Here is a 22,147-nt window from a genome sequence, read left to right on the forward strand (position 1 = left end):
TAAGAAGAGAAAACACAAGTTTGGTTCATTCGAAAGGTTGCCTCGTTAGAACCATAACGACACCACTTATAACGCAAACTTCGCTCAAATAAGCTTCATAATTAGGAAAAAAAGAAATGGCCATGCGACCCACCAGCTAATTTTCCGCAACAGAACCTATGATGTCACTCGAGAATGCTCAGCGATTGGCGGAGGCCGGCAAAAGCAAACGCATGTTAGGCAGGGCTTACAGTTTGCATAGTGAGCTATATGCCCGTGAAACATACTGCACATTCTTTTTATGACAAAGAACGGTGGAGTAAACGGTTGAAGTTCCGAACGAACACGCAAGCGTGTGCGCCAAATGCGTACGAAACTACCGCCGGCCGAGATCGACATCTCGCCGTCGCGCAGACGAATTTTCGGGTTCGAGGCTCTTAGGGGCCAACGAACCGTTCCAGCACGTACAGCCGCGACCTTGCTTGGTATCTTAATCACTTTACAGGAGGTTGGCCGTCATATCGCCAACCAGCAAAGGTAAAAATAGAAACGAGGGGAGTAAGGAAAAGCAAGAAGCGACGAGATAGTGCCAGTCTTCGCAGAAGTTTCGAATGGTGTTGGCTTGCTGCTGTCGTTACGAGCTCGTTTCCAGTTTACAACCACTGAAAACTTCAGTTTGTTCGAGCACTTTACAATGAAACTTCGTTGGTGCGTTTTGAAATGCCCATGTAGTGCGGGCAAATCGTCGAGGGAGTGCGACATCCCCGCCGGTGCCCAACGACGAACCTCGGCGAAGCAAGTGACTACGTTTTGTTAACTTTGCAAACGGAGGAGAAAGGGAGCTAAAGGAAGTACGAGTGTGCTCGCTTCATTTCCGACGAAGTGATTACGGCAGGGACCCTTACGTGAGCTCACTCCTGGGACATGCTGGCGCTCGTCGCCGACTTCGTCAAATCGCCGTCAAAGCGCTCTGAGCTTGATAAAAAAATACCGTACACACGGCGCATTGACGCTCGTATCTTTCTGGTCGGAGCAGAGAGCTCGCGCGAACGGCTTTCCATACACGACACCGGCCAACTGGCATAAGCGATACTGCTACTGAAATTGAACTATTATTAACCGTAATAAAAATACGGCACATACGTAGCAGTCTGTATTCGTCCGTCGCGACGGGGCTGACGAGGCAGCGGTGCCGACGGCAGGGCGTTCGTCTGTTGTGGCTATCGCGGAATGGTCGCTTTCCCGTCCACCGCGTATCCCACAACTACTGCCGCTCGTGCACTTAGAAGCATTGAGCGTTCAAGTGGTATGAGGTTGTTAAATGTAAGGCCGAGCTCCACGGCGAGAGTTTTGTTCTCCGGATCTGGCGATTCCATGACTAGGGCTGCGGGTGCACTAGGTTTTACTAGTATTTTTAAAATGGCCGCCGTCTCGGTTTCGGCACGATTTCCGGTTCCTGTCTGACTCCCGCGTGTGGGTGCTATATGGAGTCGACAAACTAAGTATCTGTTTCATGGACCGGCTCGTATGACGCCATTGTTCACGTCACGAAATGTGCAATTTTAGCGGGAGATTTAAAATTTTGGCTTAAATTGCCTTATTTCTCAGTGAATAAAGCATCATTTGCTTCCGGGAAAGCGCTTGGGGTACTATGAAACACCTAATCTTTCGAATAAAACACACTTTTGTTTTCTCTTCATGGCTCCTTTAAGCTTAAACAGCTCCACTTTAAAACTCTCTGGGGATCAAAAGGTTTGCTCCAGATCAAGCAACGAAGTTTACCGTTAGTTTTCTTAAAGGAAACAGAGCAACAACAATTTTGCATATAACAAATGTGGAAGTAACCCCAGAGTGGTGGTGTTTAAACAATGGGGGAAGGGGCTCATAATTGTTTGTGGTGTTATACCAGGGTTTGAGATTTCAACTAAAGAAAGGGGGGCTGCATTGTGTTTTTCTTGAATGGATTTTTGTAAAGTGTCAGGTATGAAGTGCAGTAAAATGAACTACCACACCAAATATAGCTACATGCAAAATAATTGTGGGCACGTATAAGGCTTTTCTGAGCTTGTGTTTGGGAAGGGGGAGTACACATAAATCACTGGCTTGTAGGCATTGCCTGAGGGGGGACATGACGATCAATCAGTTTTCAAAAATCGACATTGCTAGACTGCTTACTGAATTAGCAGCCAAAATGTCACATTGACTTCAGTCTTCCTGATACCTGTTTCCTAAGAAATGCCATGATAACACTGTAGTGCACATTAGTTTAAACAAGCCTGAGCTTACTTAAATTAAATCAGCTGTTGTATGATGCGTATACACCGCCCTACAAGCGATGCACAACACCCTATATATTCTGCAAACCACTAAGAAGTTTGTTCGATAAATGAAGTAATCCTAACCACAGCTTTATTGAATATTGCACATGTTATAGCAGCAATGTAGAGAAGCTTAAAAATGAAGTTCTATTGGGTATTAGTGTCTCAAATGAATTTTTACTTCTGCACATTGCATCAGTGTCAAAAATACTATTTTTGAGATGGCCAAGAACGTGGGTCTTATCCTGGCCGCGGTGGTTGTTTTCCTGATAAAGGCAAAAATTAAAACGACTGCATATCAAAATTTCTGTGCACTTTAACTATCCTAAGGTTGTCTAAATGAACCTTTTGCCTTTTTTATGACATGCATCATATCCCAATTGCAGTTTGGGCATATAACAGGTCTGAAATTGAAAGTTAATAAAAAAACTGAGATTATCGAGAATTTGTATCAAACTAGTATTTTAAAGTATTGTGCCTGGTGCAGTGTTAAGCAATTGTTAAAAAAAATGAATGCATGGTGACGAATTCTTACAGGAATAAACATGCAACCCTAAATAAAAGAGGGGGGGTTGAAAAACTAGTCTAGCTTACACCATCAGCCTCAGGGCTGCTGAATCGAACATTATTTGGCAATGTCCGCAGCAGGTCCAGGGATATCTGTCTCTTGTTATGGGACACCACCTGGATGCAAGGATATTGTAAATTGTGAGTAGTACAAAAAGCAGTTCTCCAAAAACATGCAGCTATCAGATAAGCAATGGGATTTGTAAGGTAGAAAAAAATCTTTGATTAGACTCCGCACTGCACTAATGCTATGATGTCATGCTGGTTGTAGCGGCAGCCTTTAAACAAGCCGGACACATATATGCGCAGCGCTGCATCAAAAGCTAATAAGGGATGTTGCGTATCGTAATAAGCAATAAGAGCACGTTTAAAAACAAAGTATAAAGCAAAATTGCAGCAGTGCAAGCATCAGTTACTAAGTACAAGGTGCAACAAATCTGTTGGTCATGAAGCATGGCATACAGCAGGTAGCAGAACCAAAAATAAGCTGGGGGTTAATTGATGACAGCAGCCATTCCAAGGCTATGCTTGCCGAATATCACTCCGGATGAATTCCATCAGTCGACAAAGTCACAGACCCCTCACTTATATACCTAGCCTCCTGAGCCCCATCATTGCAGAGGAAAACACAGGGTGTGCCAAAGGGAACAGGGTAAAATCATCTACATTTCAGTGCTGTGTAGTATATACGAAATTAACGGTCGCTGGGATGGCAAGCATCTAACACTGACCTCAGACTCAGACGCTCGACAGCACAAGTTACTGTAGTAGTTCCTGCCCTTGTCCTCCATGATGTCTGCCACTCGGCAGCAGTACAGCGCCTTCCAAACTTGGCTGCGAAATGCCGCAGGGACACCTTGCCGCACCAAGGTCTTCAGCTCCTTCTGCATGGGGGCGGGGGAAAACAGTCGGTGTCAAGTTTCCAACTCTCCACAACCTCTGTCACACCACGATATACACACTTCCTTCCCCTCGTACAAAGCGATCGGACACCTACATGAGATGCCTTCAGTCTCAAAAGGTAGCGCACCTTGTTAAAATATTGGTTAGACCAATGAGTAATATCAACTTTCGTGGTTGCTACGTCTCACACTTGGACGTTGAAGCACGGTTTTGTGCATATGGCTCTTGGTATTGGCCTCCCTGGTATACATTTACTTGAAAGTTTTTACTGTGTGTTTTGCTACAGAATACAGGGCATTAGCGAACTTTGTGCTGCTTAACGCTAATAAGTGCAGAACAGCTGACCAAAAAGGTAATGAAGAATTTAGCTCTTCAACATGCTCTTAGTGTTAAGCCGTTCACACGGACAGTAAGTATACAGGCAACAAAGGCTTGTACGGAAGTTTGAGTCTCAATATGAATATTACTTTAGGGCTGTGCTATGAGTGATAAAAAATGTGGAGGCGTGTGAATATCCAATATGGAAGTGCGAATGAAATACGAATCTAAAATTTGACAATGAATCAAGTTCAACATTTTCGAATACGAATGGTAAAAACTGACTGCAAATAGAATCTATTTTTTTCGATGACGAATATCTTTACTTTAGTGTGTATAGATAATCTGAAACAGAGCTACAGAAAGGTAGCGTAGGCAGTCAGGAAATAACACATCTGAGTGTTTAGGTACTAGTGCATGATAGAAAGGTGGTACAAAAATTCAAAATAACAGATTAAGAGAAGATGAAAAAGCAGTGGACCAAGAATAAGTCATGCATTGCCATTAAAAGATGAGGGTTACTTCCCATGCTGTGACTAAAGGAAATATATTTGATTGGTCCCACCAGTCAGTGAAAAGAGGGTAGGCATGCTAGAAGCTGGTATCACCTTACTGCAAGCGTTTCCAACAAGTGGTAACTGGATTCCCCAGTCATGTCAGTACGTTGACCAGAAACTTATATTTGGCTTGTAAATTTTACACAAGTCGCGTAATATTTCGGCTAAGATAACTTATTTTGCGCCAGGCTTGCATGTGTTAAGTTCTTTTGCAAAGCTTTGGCGTCGTGCAAAAAACTTTCCTTCGTACTCCTTTTCCTTCATCATGCAGAACCTAAACTATCATGACAAACTTATACTCGATGCAAACTATTTGTGTCTTTTTTTGGTAGGCTCTTTTTATAATAAATGAGTAGGAAAAAGAAAGGAATCAGCGGGTCGCTTTCATTATTGCAGCAGTTTTCCAAAGCATTTACACTGAGTAATGACAGGCCCTTGGCTTTGAGAGCAGAACGATACGTTGCATTATAGTATAAGCAGCTGTTACTGGGCAGTGAGGTTGCTCAAATATGATGCAAAAAATGGTTTCAGTATTTTGCAGTTGAAGGAAATTTTTCAACAATAAGTGCACTCCAAACAAAAAGTGACAACTCTAATTTCTTGTATTATGGATGGTTCATGCTTTGGAAAGGCGGTAAAGCGTAACAAAATAAGATTCCATATAAGCGGTGCCGATGGCTGAAAGTGAATTTTTCCCAGCAACCTCGTGTATGCACAGCCCGGGTGGGCAGCCATTATTTGTGTGCACCATGACCAATTCATAACAGCACAATAAGCAAGTTTGACCATGGATGTTTGTTGAGCAACTAGGCCATTAACCGAGCTGCCCGGAGAACCTGCTTCATGGGTGTTAAAGTCCCCTTCGGGCCTTTCTGATGTACACTGTCCTTTCCCATGTACAACGGGGTGCGCCTAAATTTTGTTCATCGGTTCACCAAATGCACTTGGAGTGGTGGCCATGGGAAGGCGGGCTGCGGAAACAGCACTAACTCACAACTACAAACATTAAAAAAACAAGATTGAATGCACTTACCCATGCATATGTAAAGCAAAAAAAAAAAACATCAAAGCATAAGAACGTAAACTAAAAGATGCCACCAGTCGAGGCATGTAGTTTTCAGGGAAAACAAACGCATGCAAAGGCACTCAGTTAGACTAACACTGACTTTGCAGTACCCTGTTGATATGATATAAACCTCCAAGAACCCCCGGGCCAGCTGATCACTGTTTGTACAAAAACCACGCACAGCCTCCCTCCCTTTTTTCAGCAAAATGTTTCCTCCCTGCAATTTTTCAACAAACCATTTAGTAGCGAGCCTTTCTCCCCATTTTCTTTCCAGTGTCGTGTGCAGTGTTTTCTATTTCCAAAGTAGTGTTCGTAGATAACGGCTGGGCCAGCTTGGTATCTTCAAAAGGCCATTGGGTCCCACAGTCGCCTCCGCGTCCCACCCTCTGCAGCCAACTGACCGTGCTGATGAGGTGGTCCCCGCAGAGCAGGAGATACTGTCGCCATCGCCACAGGTGGTGGGCGGCCGAAGGCAGCCGCTCCTGGTAGTGCAGGTGTAGCTGGCGGCAGATGTAGTGCAGGGCCAGGCTCTCCTCTGCGTAGTGGTGCCGGAAGCCCAGGGCATCCGTGTGCTGCAACACCTTGCTCTGGCTGCACCACACGGGAATGGGGAGCAGGGGGCTCTTGGTGGGCTGCCAGGGCAAGCTCAGCAATCAGCACTCTCAGAATGCGGTTTGCAACGAGTGAACGCAGTAGTGACATGATCTACACCCTGCCATTTCTTGCTAGATGCTTGCTACCAGAGTGACCGCGAGTGACGTTGTATTAAGGTAACAAGCTGCAAGGAGACAAATCAACCAATTGCTTAACCATTTGCCAAATACCAGAGGAAAGAATAACAGATATCTCCACTTGTATAACATTTCATCATCATCATCATCATCATCGCCAGCCTATCTACGCTTACTGCAGGGCAAAGGCCTCTCCCATTATTCTCCAATTATCCCGGTCCTGTGCTAGCTGCAACCAATTTATCCCCGCAAACTTCTTGATTTCATCTGCCCATCTCACTTTCTGCCGCTCCCTGCCACGCTTGCCTTCTCTAGGGATCCACTATGTTACCCTTAATGACCAACGGTTATCTTGCTTCGCATTACATGCCCTGCCCACGTCAATTTCTTCTTATTAATTTCTACTAATATGTCCTTGACACGCGTATGTTCCCTGACCCACTTCGCTCTCCTCTTGTCCCTTAATGTTACACCTGTCATCTTCCGTTCCATTGCACGCTGAGTCGTCCTCAATTTAAGTTGAACCGTCTTAGTGAGACTCCAAGTTTCTGCCCCGTAGGTGAGTACCGGTAAGATGCAGCTGTCATACACTTTCTTCTTCAGGGAGAATGGTAGGCTGCTATGCATTATCTGAGAATGTCTGCCGTATGCACTCCACCCCTTCTTATCCTTCTAGTCATCTCTGCCTCATGGTTGGGATCCGGGGTCACAACCTGGCCTAAGTAGATATATTTGGTTACCACTTCCACTGGCTCGCCACCTATCTCAAACCGCTGTACTGTCCAGAGGTTATTGATCATTGCTTTAGTTTTCTGCATATTAATTTTCAGGCACACGGTTCTACTAGGTTTGTCCAGTGCTGTAAGCATGCTTTGCAATTCGTCCCCCGAGTTACTAAGCAAGACAACGTCATCAGCAAATCTGAGGCTACTAAAGGTATTCTCCATTAACCCTTACTCCCACCACCTGTTCCCTATCCAATGTTCTGTATACTTCTTGTAAACATGCGGTGAATAACATTGGACAAATTGTGTCTCCTTGCCTGACGCCCTTCCTTATAGGGATTTTACTGCTCTCCTTATGAAGGATGATGGTAGCTGTGGACCCATTGTAGATATCCTATAGTATTCTTACATAATGTTCATCTACACCCTTGTTGCGCAATGCCCGAATGACTGCTGAGGTTTCGACCTAGTCAAATGCTTTCTCATAATCTATGAAGGCTATATTAGGGGTTCACTATACTCCGCGCACTTCTCTATCACCTGATTGGTCGTGCGAATATGGTCAGTTGTTGAATAGCCTTTACGGAACCCTGCTTGTTCTTTAGGTTGACTGAAATCTGAGGTGGCAGATATTCTGTTAGCGATTACCTTGGTAAGTACCTTGTAGACGACTGACAGTGAGCTGATCGGCCTGTAATTTTTTAGTCCTTCATGTCACCTTTCTTTTGGATTAGGATGATGTTCGCGTTCTTCCAAGATTCCGGTACACTCGCGGTCATTATGCAGTGCGTGTACAAGTTTGCCAGTTTTACTAGTACAATTTTCCCGCCATCCTACAAGAGGTCTGCGGTTATCTGATCTTCACCAGGTGCTTTGCCTCCTTTTATTTATTTCAAAGCTTTCCTTACTTCCGTCGTTACTGGTGGGATGTCTATCTGCTCTGAACTACTTTATCGTTCGGCATTGTCGTGGATATCCCGGCTACTGTATAGATCTCTGTAGAACTCCTCGGCTACTATGACTGTTTTATCCCCATTTCTGATGTCATTGCCTTGAAGTGCATACATCTGATTTTTCCCCACGCCTACATGCCTCCTCACTGCATTCGGGCTGCCTCCGTTCTTTACCGCATATTCGATCCTTTCCATATAATACTTCTGTATGTCAGCTGTCTTACGCTTATTAACTTCGAAAACTCCGCTAGTTCTATTCTGTCAGCTGGGGTGGAAATTGTCATGGTTTGCTGTTTCCTAATTAGATCATCTCCTGGGAAAGTTTACCAGTATATGGTCTAGTCATCGTGCCCCCGACTTCTACTGCACATAACGTGATTATGTGTGTAAGATTGTCGCTGGCTTCCGATGCCGCAATCTCTGCTTCCTTGGTAAGCGCTTCCAGGTGCAGCGGTGGCGTAGAGGTAGAGCATCCGCCTCGCGTACAGAAGTACCCTGGTTCGAATCCCGGTGCCAGACAATTCCCACCGGATTTCAATTTAAAAATCCGCGTGTTGATGGAATTGAAGAATGATGCTTGGGGTGCGGCCGGGCCCGGGCGACCATTGCCGGTAACGCACTCCCTAACCAGAGCAGGATTGGCCACCCTGGTTTAGTAATGGCCACAACCTCCCATGAATACGCCATTAACCCACGGCCCTCAGTCTCCAGTTTCTGCGAAGCAACTGACCACGGCGGCGGTCAGACCTGCGACGCAGCATAGGGTGCTAAGAATCCCTGGAGCCGGACAGGCCCCGCCATTGGAATGTGAACCTGGCAACGTTTAACACGAGGACTTTTATCTAGCGAGAAATCAGAGGGCATTAAATGGGATTTCATTGGGCTTAGTGAGGTTAGGAGGACAGGTGAAGCCTTTACGGTGCTTAAAAATGGACACGTCCTATGTTACCGTGGCCTAGTGGACAGAAGAGAACTGGGAGTGGGATTTCTAGTCAATACAGGCGTAGCTGGCAACATAGACGAATACTATAGCATTGACGGAAGGGTAGCCGGTCTTGTAATTAAGCTTAGTAAGAGGTACAAACTCAACGTGGTACAGGGCTACGCGCCTACATCCAGCCACGACGACCAGCTAGTTGAACGCTTCTATGAAGATATGGAATCGGCAATGGCTAAACAAAAAACACAGTATATCGTAGTTCCGGAAGACGTCAATGCTAATGTAGGAAAGAATCAGGCTGGAGACAAGGCAGTTGGGAACTATGGTCTGGACGTAGAAATAGCAGGGGGGACCTTCTAGTTGAGTTTGCGGAACGGAATAACCTACGCATAATGAATACCTTGTTCTGTAAACGGGAGAGCCGGAAGTGGACGTTGAGGAGCCCGAATCAGGAACATAAAAATGAAATAGACTTCATTATATGCGATAACCCTGGCGTCGTGCAGGATGTGGAAGTGTTAGGGAGGGTAAAGTGTAGTGACCACCGTATGCTAAGATCTCGAATTAGGCTAGATTTAAGGAAGAACCGTAACAAGATAGTACGAAAGAAGCTGATTAATGAGCCAACAGGAAGACGTAAAGTCGAAGAATTCAGGATAGCGCTGCAGAACCGATATTCAGCTGTTACCGAGGAAGCAGAGTATAACATTTATGACTACTTTTCCTTTCGGTACAAAGTCATCTCTCTTGATTTTTGTCCACCCCTGTCAAATACGGAGATCACTCCAGAATTTTTAAAAAGGAAATTCACACTCGCCTGTCATAGGCTGGAAGACCGGGGTTGGACATACGAGCTTCCCGTAGAAGCTGTAGCACACGGGCCGCATGCTGGTGGAGATACAAAACAAGAATTATTAGCCACTGCTGAAGAGTAAGATTTCTCCACAGAGTTGTGGCACCATTACTATACAAATTCCATAGAACTCGAATTTACAGATAACTCAAAACTTAAGGGGATTGTGAGCACTTTTTATTGTTTGCATGGCAGGCTGTCCAGAAAGGCCGCGCAGGCTTCACCCTTTATCCTTGTTGTTGTCATGGTTATCATTATCCCAACTTTATTACTTATTACTTATCCCAATATAAAAACGCAAAACGTCAGTTGGCTATTTCCAAATAGGGTAGGACACTAGGCTACTTGGTGTTAAACAATAAAAAAAGGTCACTATGTACAAGCAACACTAGGCTCCAGCAACAAAACTAAAAGAAACCTACAAATACAATAAAAGCCATTTCTAAATTGAAAGCAGAGGCTGAACCCTCTGCCATTTGCACTGACTATATGCTTCCTTTATTTGCCACGCAGGTCATCCCATTGTTAGTCCAGCTCGTTGTAGCATTTTACTCAATACTAGCCTAATAAAATGCGGCGCTATAACTTAAGCTTACCGAGCTTTGCATGGGACTCTACTGTTGCTAAATGTTTCATATAGTCGCAGTTGCTTTCTTTATAAAATAAAGTTCATAATGCCCTCGCAGATGGCAACCTGCTTCAAAGCTGCCTGCTGGTCAATCCTTACCCTGTGCCCACCATAGAAGTACACTTCCATGACCTCAGGACCTTCCATGGAACGCATCCTAATGGCTGACTGCATCAAGAACACATAATCCCTCTTCAGTTGGTCAATTTCTTTCTCCTGGTCTTGTAGGCAGCTGCAACACATTAATGAAAAACAAGAAAAATCATAAAAGTCATTATTGGGTGGGCAGCTTATATGCTGCAGGCTGCAGGTAAAAGAGAACACATGACCACACGGCACCGGCACTGATGTCATCAGTGAGGAACTAAAAACAAAGTTTCCGCCATGGTGGCTCAGTGGCTATGGCGTTGTGCAGATGAGCCCAATGACGCGGGTTCAATCGTGGCCGCAGTGGCTGCTTTTATGATGGAGGCGAAACGCGAGAAACCCGCGTGTTGAGATTTTAGCGCACGCTAAAGGTCCGCAGGTGGTCAAAATTAATCCGGAGCCCTCCACAATGGTGCGCCTCATAGCCTACGTCTAGCTTCGGTGCATTAAACCCCCAATCAATCAATCAATCAATCAATCAATCAATCAATCAATCAATCAATCAATCAATCAATCAATCAATCAATCAATCAATCAATCAATCAATCAATCAATCAATCAATCAATCAATCAATCAATGAATCAATCAATGAATAAATCAATCAATCAATATAGCAATCAATCAAGCAGTCAATCAATCAATCACTAACAGTAATCAGTGGGCTAAATATGCAAGCATTCAAGCGGTACGATCAAATAAAACTAGAAAACCGATTACAGTCATAAAATGATGGTTATTGGCGGTAGCTTTTGTCGGTGGCTGCCAATCAATCACCCAAAAGTGTGAAAAAGTGGCTGATTAGTTTTTGTCGTCTAGCGCAATCGTTTGAAATTCGGGTTAAAATTGACCTGACTGTTAAATGAAGTCGCAAGCTTTCAAGGGAACCAAAGCTGTATTTTGTTTTCATGGTACTATAATGAGGCTTTACAAAAGGTGGCAGCCATGAATTTAAGTATCGAATACTATACACTTAAAAGGACCATGAAGCCAACATGCAACTTCCCATTATTTGAAAAACGGGGTGGTCCATAACTCCCTAAAATTTTGTTCTATGCAAAACTATGCATCTGTTAAGAAAAAAAATGCATTTGGGAGAACATACTTTAAACTACCCACTTTCTAAACAGTTTTACAACATTACAAAAAGTCTTGTGACGTATTTGCTAGGGAAACTAAAAAAACGGAGGAAGGAAGGGACAGTGGGTAACGCTTGCTACATGTAGATGAATTCAGACAGGCAGGAAGTAAAAATTGAACCGTCAATATATTTAACGTATGCAGCGTCGTCGAGCATTCAATCACCTCTGTAATAGCATGGCCACAGGTTCCGCGAGTGCTTCAGATAATGAACCTCAAGCTAAGGTTTACATCCCGATGGAATTAGACAACTTAAGCCCAACCAAACTCTCACAGTTCCACTGGAAAACGGGCGGCCCGACTTACTGATTTTCTAATTTTAATTTTAACAGCGCATGGCGAGACTAGTGAGGAACGCTTTCATGTTGCTCTGTCATGAGAGCAAGACAGGTGGCGTAATATCCTTGCCTGATTTGCGCTTATATTTAACTGCATCATCCAATAGGTAACAGGTCAGTCGGTGACAGCCAGTGAGTGTGGAAAATACCGCGACAGGCCTTCACACCCCTTCTGGCTTCACTAATTACCTAGCTTAATTAAATAAACTTTACTTTAAATTTGACATGTTTCATATTCTACCATGGCTATGAAGAAAAGTAGCCTTCGGTATTCATGGCGTTTTTAAACTAGAACTATCTGTAAAGGATATAGTAGGAAGATCACACAAATCTTAAAGGGGTTGTGACACCAAATTTTGCGCCTGCTCTAAGCTTCCTCTGTATGCCAGGACACTCAACACGAAGTGCTGAGTACAGCAAACATTTAATATATCTTTTAATTCGCTTCTAAAAAGTACTAAAATGCTCGCTCTGGAGATCGGTACCCATCGTAGCGCCACTAACCATGACGTCAATGTATTTCCAGCATAAGAAAGTTTCAGTGACGTCATACCACGTTAGTGACTCGAGCAACGTCAACGTTAACCCCAGTTACCACAGTTCCATGTTGGGTCGGATCAGCAAGCGAGTGCGAGCGATGCACGAGCCCCATCTGCCGCTCCGATCGGAGGTCAGAGCTAAATTTGCTCTCGACCTACGAATGGGCCGATCTGTGGCGGCGGAGGCGGCGGGATTTCGTTGGCTCATCGGGCAGCTGGCCGACACTCAAGTTCTCAAGCAGTTCCAGGCACTGTATTTTAATTGCTTTTTATTATACTGGACGCGAAAATGCGCCGTGCACATGGCAGGCGCACTGAGGAAGCCGCACGGTCGCTGTGCAGGCGGCCTCCACGGCAGCGAAGTGGCGCAGGCAGGTGCAGCTAGGTCGAGTGATAGCTTATTACCGCTCCACTAAATGGGACACAAGTGCCAAATAAAGCTGCACATACGAGAAAGGAGGTAATGATGTGATGGCCAATTGCATTAAAATTCTCAGCTGCGCCGCTTGCGAGAGCGACAATCGAATATTCGCCGCAGTGTCAAGCCTAACACATCTGCGGGCGGACGTGTTGGCAGACCGGCCGGCTGCTCCCTGCGCGCGTCTCACCACCCACTACCTCGCGCGTCGTTCTCTAGCCGCGGCAGCAATTAGCACTCGCAGGGCCTGCATCACGTCCACGGCCGCTTTTTGGGCGGCTGAAGATGTCAGTACTTAGGGAAATTAGCAGAAACTGCCCCCGATGCTGAATAGACCGTTCTACGGCAGCTCCGCTCTTCGGTAGAGATTGGCAACTGCACACAGTGATATCCGTCCGACAGTCGCTTTCTCCGTGTGAGCGAAGGAGCTGGCCGAGCGGAAGTCCGCCTGCAGTGAGGCTAGGACCTCCCTCGGATTTCTCCGCTGAAACATTCCGTCGTGTGAATACCGCTTAACGTGTGTGTGAGAGAAAACGCCGCAGTAAAGTTGCGGCGTTCCGCAGCGCCGTATGGTATACACACAAGGCAGAGCGTACTTGCAACACTGTGACGACACTGCTCAAATCGGCAGCCAGAAACCGAAACCAAATCCTGTTCCCGTGATTAATAACGACACCGGTGTTCGACACTTCTTGGTGAACAGTGGCAGCGAATGAGAACATCGGCATATAAAGCAAGCTACTCAATCTTTAGGTGGTAAATGGTGCTTCTCTAGTTGGGTTGACAAACACGGAACTAGCTAAACCCCCCCAAAACACAGAAAATATAAGCACCCCATTTTAGAAGCTTTGGAACATTTCCCTGATACGTTTGTTCATACTTATTCATTTTATGGTGCTTGTTGCACCGTAATAACACCCTGAGTTGATAGAATTTACCATTTATGTGTTTGTTTGGGCTACACCACTGACTATGAATATTAAGATTTTGGCAACTTTAAAATAAATGGCTAAATGAAATTACACTGTCAAAGCTGCATGTTTCGTGCGTATTTCGACTGCCGGGCAAGAAAGATTACAAAGTGTAAGCACCTGACAAAAATTTTCTTGGGTGGGCTTTGCCACAATGCACCTGAATGACCCGTTCCTGCGTCTAAGGACGTAAATTTGGTGAACACTGAAGCCTAATGTACAGCTGAACTCCAAAAGTTGCATCTACCCTGCTTCTTCACACAATGCAAAATGTCACGATTGCATTGTGTAACGTCACAGCGCGACATTTTTGTGTCAAATTGATTTCTTTGTGTCATCTTCAGCGTGCTTAGCCTTCTCTACTGTAACAGTTGGTAACTAAGGTGAAACAGACCCACCAGAGTTTTTAGGAGCTTATTGAACAATTTAAACTACAAATGAGCAGTTCTTTGCTTTTAAATCAAAGCGGCACATTTAAATTTCCCCCTCTCGATGTTCTGCGCCAACGAATAACACTGTTGACTCAAAGAAGAAAGATTTGGTTTTCTATAAGTTCCATAAGCTGACCCAAATTAGCCAAATTCAAGTTTTCACAAAATTTGCTTTCACTTGCCTCTGGTAGATTTAGATCTCAAACCTTTTGGTGTAGTGTAACTGGTGTATGAAGAGGTCCTTCTTTTTATGGTTTCCCCAACTCCCTGTTTTAATGGCTCCACTCAGTGCAACTACGCAAGTCCGTGTGCCAGTGCCTCATCATCTTTTTTTATTTGATGGAGTTACTCAATTTACATAGCAGCCTTACTGATGAGTTTTATGCTCATAAGCTACCAGCTGCAGCAAAATAAAGGACGAAGTGAAGTACAAACTGATAATGTTCCAGCAAGTACAACTAAGCAACCCGTAGCATCAAGCCCATGGTAACACAAGCCTTTGAGCAGTTGATAACAGCTTATGACCCCTTGGGGCCCAAATTACGGCAAACTACTTACAGAGCGCCCTGTGCAAGCAATGTCTGCCGCAGTGGAATTCGCATTGCTCAATTTCTTGCTACTTTCCCATTTCCCGAAGGATGCACACGGCGGACTCACTTTTGGTAAGTGATGGCATGGCACTGTTGCTGCTGCAGCAGTCTTGACAGGTTCTGAACCTCCTCGTTGAGGAAGCGATTGTGGCTCTGCAGCATGCAGCACTTGTCACTCATTCGCTGCACATTCAGGTTGCTGTTTCGTGTGCTCAATCTGAGAACGAAAAGCACAGAAAAAAAATCCTATTTACATTGTTTTTTTACACTTAGGGCTCTGTGCTCTTTATGCCGAAAATATAATGCCGAAAATTTGTTTTTTTTTGCTTTTAATGTTCCCTCTTGGTGACCCGAATCTCGAAGTATTTGGGGTTTTAACAGATTTCCTGGTGTAGGTTTGAAAAAGGGGAGTGTGAAGTGTTTTGCTAGACAAGTAGGAGGAGGATATACTAGCTAGATAAAAAATTAATAGAAGAACGTTTTGATATTTTTCGAATCTTCTAGTGCTGCAATGGCACGAAAGCATTGAAACTGGTATAGTTGATAACTTATTTTATAGTTTTACCCATGAGCAATACAGCAAGTTTATTCCCATTAATAGATGGAAAAGGAAAAGAAAAAGCACCCCTTACTGCCACTTTCCGAGCTCTGGACAGAAATGAAAGCATGAAAACAGGAAAGCATTTTTTAATTAGCATTCAGAATCGAACTACCAAGGCAAAAATTCTGTGAGTGATAAAGGATTCCGACTTGTTGAAGATGTACTGAATACCTTTGCAATAAGCAAGAGAACGAACTGCTGATACGGTCAACTGAAGCTTGCATCTTGGCATGCAGTGAAGACTATAGAGAACAATTTTCAAGATTACACTAACGTCTGATTTCAATAGTCACCAGCTCTAACAGGAGGCATTGGACTGATGTTGTTTACGAAGTTCTTTAAATTTTCAACGTGATCTTCCTAGGAATGCGGAAACGCACAAATAATAAGTTATATCTGCAACATCCACTCCTATTTTAGACAAGATAGCATGTGCCTAAACTGGGCCAGTGCTCCGATGATGCCATCATTGCAGTTGGGGCAGAGGCCAAGTCCATTTGAAGTTGTCCAGCTGGCAATGCACAAAAAGCAGCAAATCTTGCATTTTGGACAAGTGAAATTTGTGAGTGGTTATTTCACTAAAGCATGCCACAGTATAATAAAAATTTTACAGTTCGAGAAGACATGTTGAAGAATGCACCACTAATTTAGGACTCATACCTAGAATTTAACGTCATGAAGTACGGTTACTCCAAATGGCCTTCTACCTGTGTAACAAATAGGTCGTTTGTTACAACTGCAAATTACCTCGTACGGAACAACACTAATATATATCCATGGACTACGGCACATGCCAAAAAGAGAAGTTGAAACATGCCAACCTTATAAAATAGATCTGGTGTTCGGGTTTCATCGTTACTGGGTGCATGCATGAGCAAACAGGGAGCGAATTAGATAGGTTTGCAATGTTCCCCTTTCACACTAAACTCGAAGGCAAAAATGGCAGACTAGAAGGACAGGGCCGTGTTTATTGTAAGTATTACCCTATTACATAGTGTAATTTCATTAAGTCGCGGTCATGGTCAAGATGGGAAAACCCTTTTACTTTCTTGTACTGGATACTGTGCGTGAAGTAGCATTTCTGATAAGACCAACCGTTTTCCCAGTCTTTCCAGTTGGTCATGATGAGAGTCAACTGTGTTGAACTGAAAAAACATGGGGCTGCACAAGTTCTATGATTTATCCATCTTTTCAAATAAACTGCTAGAGTGATTGTGGTTCCATTTAACATAGCCACCATACCCTCATGTGCTTTCAACTGAAATGGTTGTATCCAATTACGACAAGGATAGCAATTGCATATTTGCTTTCAAAAACTAGTGAAGATGACTCAGCAGCAGCAAGTATCGAGAAAGGCTACTCACTTGGAATCGTCCCCAGGCAAATCGATACAATGAAGCTGGTGCTGTAGCTCTGTAATAATGTTGTCTTGTTCAATGAGCGTATTTTTTTGTGAAGTCTCTCGGTTTAGAGCTTTTGCCAGTTCACATTTCGTGGCCCTGAAAGACCAACAGAAAAGTTTTCAGTGGTAAAGAATAAGCAAAGACCAGGGATGAAGATAAAGCACACCGCGAAGGTCACAATTTCGCCACTTTTAAATATCACACTTTTAGCAACAATTTGAAGTTAACTTATCTTAATATGTTGAAAATACGAAGCATTCTACGGCACTTGTGCTGTTTTGGCGCAGATTCGACAGCACATTCAAGAAGGAATTTTTTCAAAGGCCCTAGGTTTTTATGGTTCCTGATATAAGGAACACAATTTGCTGTAACTTCCTTGACTACACCTGCACAAACTAAAATCCTTGGATTAAACATGTAATGACAGTGAATGCTGTGAAAAAGAAAAGAAAAAGCTTGTAGTTCACATTGAGCAAGCCAAAATAAACTAACGACTTCAGTGTACCCTCATTACATGCCGCCTGTAGGCTGAATGAGCAAGTCAGATCCACACTCAGTCTGACCTGGGGAAGAAAAAATAATTTCTCACATCAGTTCAGCCTCCAGCTCATGTAGACGAAGTGAAAGGGCAGAGTCCCCATGGCCAATGGCTGAATCACTTGATACTGAATTTCCCGACAGTGATCTACGCACAAAAGAATAGACATAAACCATTAGAGCAACCTGAATCCTGTGCAAGTCAATACAAGAACAAACTGAAGAAGTATCCCGACCAGGCTTAAAAGACAGCATGAAGCATATACACCAATAGAGCTTATGATTGCGAAACGTCAAAGCAAACATACAGAAAAGATTATAATCACAATATTTGAGCACGTTAAAATATAACGAGCAACATACGATATCATTTGCTTCATGTAGAAGCAGCTTCCAGCATTTATCGACATCAAGCGTGGCTGGGACCTTTTTTTTACAATAATTTTCCATATACTGAAAAACTTCCAACCATGCAAGCAAAATTGGCACTAGCAAGGCATCAGTCATTCTGTTGGCCAGATTTGTGGGACATTGGAGCCTGCTGCAGATGCAAGTCAAAGGGGTTTGCCCTTTCGAAGCACGCAGCATGCCAAATAGTCAGGAATTCTACCACTGCACCGCTTACCTAGGTAATTCAAACAAATACTGCTAAAAATGGCACCAACACAAAAAGCTAAGCAAGTTTAACTGGGATTGATATTAGGAAGCACCGATTGTTTTGTGCTCAAGCATACACATGCTGTGCCTGGCTATTCACTGAAATCTCATTCATGAGGCACAATGAGAATGAGAATGTTGGCAATAGCCCAGGTGTAATTTTGCAGCATGGGGGGTACCGTGTCCAACACAGGTCTATCAGACATGCTTCTCGAGTGTCCCCCCAAAGAATAGGTTAAAGCGGTTTCCAATTCTAATCCTCTCCCTAAACATTGGGCACTACCCCAGGACAAAAGTTGCATTGTAGCAACCCCACTTACAGGGAATGGCATGCCTGTATTGTTCTAGCAACCATCATGAGAGCCCTCACAGCATTACGCTCCGTAATTCTAGACACTTTTTAAATGCACGCCCTTTGGTGCCATTTAGCACATCTGAGGCATTGCAGGGCCTCAAGTCTAGATTCTTTACAAAACCAGGTAATGCTGCCATGGTACTCCAATTGAGGGGCTCGCCCACTTCAGGACTTGGAGGTCACAGATTGAAATCGGAGAGTAGATCGTGATTTTTATAGATGGTTTTGAACTGTGTGTGTGTTGGTCTGATGTGTTGCTTGGAGCAGAGATTTCGGCTGCTAAATATTCTGTGTTAATTGCAGGTGCGCGCTATGAAATTTCGTAGTATGAAACAAATACTTCTAGTAAAAAATTAACTGCGAATTAAAAATATTTTTAGTGTAGATGCAGTCCCGAGAACATAGCTACAAAAATAGATAACTTATGCAGTGAGGATTAACACATTTTTGTGTTTCTGTACTAGGGCTTAGTAAAAAAATTCAAAAAATGAAACAGAAGACAAGACGATAAAGCAATGTAACAAAAATTTAGCATACATTGCAATGAAGAAGTGCCGGTTTTTCAATAGGCTGTAGATACAGGAAATATATTTGGCTGGCTGCAGTCCCTGCAGTCATTGAAAAATTGCTAGGCATATGTCAGTGGCTGACGCGTGCTTGCGCCAGCCCACTCACTGACGGGACTGTTGCTTCCATCACACTTCATCGGAAGCATCAACGGAGTCAACCGAAGCAAGCGCTGCACTGAACGCGCGCAGCGCTCTACCCGCTTTATATTCACTCTTGAAGGAGAGGAGACTAGAGGAGGAGAGTAGCGCATGCGCCGCGAGAGCAGAAGCGAGAACGCAGAAGCGCAAGCAGCTGGTAGGAGAGAAGTGGAGAGAGTAACGCGCAGCTGTTGGAGAGCGGGAAGGAGGAGAGTTGCGCATGCGTAGTGTGAGTGCGGACGCCGACGCCGCGGGACATACCTCCAAGCAAGAGACGCTCCGCATCTAAAAGCCAACTTAAATGGGCATTGCGTGTGGTGAAGCTTGAATGTTCGCATGTGATTGGAGTTTGATTACTCTGTTTTTCTTAAATTTGTAACATTGGAAAACTTCGAATACTTCAATCGGTAAAAGTACGCTTCAAATCGAATGAAATAGCCAACATTACTGGCCAACTATTCGAAGTTTCTGTGACCTTCAGAGAACCAACCTGACTGGGCAGGTTCTGGGTGCAGACTGCAGAGGAACTAATCCTTTGCTAGAGCTGACAAGTCAGCTAGAATGTCATGCAAATCGCTGCGGCGGGCTTTCAAAGTCAAACTAATGGCTGGCGGCTCGCTCTGCAGAAAGAAAATGATGTGATGGGCCCCTTGGCACCCTTGCGGCTGAGTTCCTGGATGTCGAAATTGAAACAAATCCGAACGAACACCACTAATTCATTACTGATATTTCGCGGGTCAGCCTTCACTTGTACTTTGCAATTTATAGGTTATCAGTGACTCATAAAAAATAATTAAAATAAATAAAAGTGAAAGAAAAAAATTCGTGCCAATCCACCCTGTGAATGTGCTTGCAAAGCAAAGCTGTAAGCGGCACCCACAACGATTACCCATGCGACATCACTTAAATTCACTCACGTGGCTCTACCAATAGTGAAACCAGAGTGAAATGCACTTCACCACACTCTTTATTACTTCGGAGATATTATTTGCTAAGGTCAAATCAATCATCATAAATGAACAGTGTTTGGGTTATATTGGGGAAGCACATGAGTGGAAACTTTTTTATAAAATTAAAGGAAGCTCAAACCCCGTGTTAGACGATTTCACTTTTCCGTCTCTGCCGCCGCCGACAGAGGCGACAAAATCTGAGAGAGGTGGAGAAGGGGGAGGAGAAGGAAATACTTTTATTCAGATTTATGAACGGGCCAAACGGCGGGCCAGGGGAGTGGTTCCTTCTTCCCTGGAGCCCACATGCATTCAGTGCCGCCTGTGCTATGTCCACCAGCTGAAGCTGGGTAGGCAGAGAGGGGCTGTACAGCAGCATCTCCCATTACTCTTGTTGGGTAGTTGACGGAAAGAAAAAAGGGTGCTCAGGGATAAAGTCGCACACCAGGATTATGTGGCGGAGTGTTTCTACTTCCGAGCAAAATTTATATTCAGTGTCGTAGCCATTCGGGTGCATTGAGTAAAGACGCGTCCGTTGGTATGAGCTATAGGGAAGTTGTTCTATGGAAAGTTCAGGGTGCGGTAAGGATAGGATCTGCCTCTGAAGGCGATAATGCTGGGTTATGTCCCTTAACGTGACAAGCGGGTGACTGTCCTCGTGCAGCTCCATAGGATGGGGGGGGGGGGGTAAAAGCGCAGGCCTGTTTCTGGGCGTATTCGTTGCCCTCCATGGAAGCGTGAGCAGGCGTTTAGATGAGCTGAATGGAACCGGTTGGGCAGTGATTTTTTAGCACACGCAGTGCATCTTGGGACACCCACCCCGATTGGTTATTCTGCTAAGGAATCGGTGACTACCTTCCGAACCCATGGTTGAGCGAGAGCCAAGGCGATGGCTGCCTCTCCTGCTGCCGTCATGTCTTGGATCTTGAGTGAGGCACACGCAAGTAGGTTGGTTCTGGTGGTAGCCACGATGATGGCGTACTGCTGCCCTCGATGTTGGAAGGCGTCTGTGTAGATAACTGCATGATCCACGCCGAGGGTGGTGTTTAGCGTTTAAGCCCGTGCTCGTCGGCGACCTTCGTCGTGTGACGGGTTCATGAGTAAAGCGAGCATCTTTAGTATTGGTTGCCAAAAGTCCAAGAGTACATCAAGCGGAGTGATATTCTGTGCTGCCCAGCCGATCTGGTGAAGGATACGGCGACCCACTGCAGTTCTGCTCAATCGGAGCTTCTGGTTAGAAAGATGGCCCTCTATCCACTCTTCCACCGTGTCGTGGAGCCCCATCCTAAGCAGAAACTTCGTGGATGCACTCATGGGAAGACCAATGGCCCGCTTAACCGCATTGATAATCATTGTATCAAGCATCTTTATGTCCTCCTTGCCGAGAAGAAGATAGGGGGTGACGTAAGCGATACTCTAAAGGACGAAAGCTTGCGTTAATTGAAGAGTATCGGATTCCTTGAGGCCTCGCTTCTTGGTGGCAGCACGCCTGATAATGTGTATGGTTTGATTGATGCTCTGTTTGATGCGCTGCAAGAATCGTCACTCTTCGTGTTGGACTGGAGATTTAGGCCTGGGATCTTGATGATGGGGCTTGGAGTGATGGCCTGGCCATCAAGGAGTATTTGAGTGTCTTCCTTGATGCGTCGTTTGACCTGAGGGCGGTCGACAAGGAGCTCTGATTTTTTTAGGTGAACACTGGAGGCCACATGCTTTAGCATATTGGCGTACTGGAAATGAGATTGCATGCGTTGGTGTGAGCTTCCTTTAATTTTTGTAAGTCCTGGCGCATGCTCAAGGTGCGCACACAGCCGCTACACGTGCCGTAGG

At 44.6% G+C, this 22,147-nt stretch overlaps 1 protein-coding gene across 2 annotated transcripts in view; it reads right to left on the bottom strand.

The window, feature by feature from the left end:
* Positions 1-22,147, bottom strand: part of LOC144155632 (uncharacterized) — a 552,497-nt gene that overhangs the window by 431,882 nt on the left and 98,468 nt on the right. For both annotated transcript variants that reach the window (XM_077687198.1, XM_077687196.1), the window contains exons 10-17: positions 17,704-17,799; positions 17,076-17,210; positions 15,178-15,327; positions 10,638-10,770; positions 9,875-9,945; positions 6,110-6,299; positions 3,596-3,748; positions 2,892-2,981 (exon numbers count right to left, since the gene is read on the bottom strand). In XM_077687198.1, the coding sequence (XP_077543324.1) occupies positions 2,892-2,981; positions 3,596-3,748; positions 6,110-6,299; positions 9,875-9,945; positions 10,638-10,770; positions 15,178-15,327; positions 17,076-17,210; positions 17,704-17,799 (1,018 nt within the window). The remainder of the gene's footprint in view (positions 1-2,891; positions 2,982-3,595; positions 3,749-6,109; positions 6,300-9,874; positions 9,946-10,637; positions 10,771-15,177; positions 15,328-17,075; positions 17,211-17,703; positions 17,800-22,147) is intronic.

Source organism: Haemaphysalis longicornis, unplaced genomic scaffold (assembly GCF_048455015.1).
Source record: "Haemaphysalis longicornis isolate Haplotype H1 unplaced genomic scaffold, Haemaphysalis longicornis Haplotype H1 scaffold_1, whole genome shotgun sequence".
Classification (NCBI taxonomy): Eukaryota; Metazoa; Arthropoda; class Arachnida; order Ixodida; family Ixodidae; genus Haemaphysalis; species Haemaphysalis longicornis.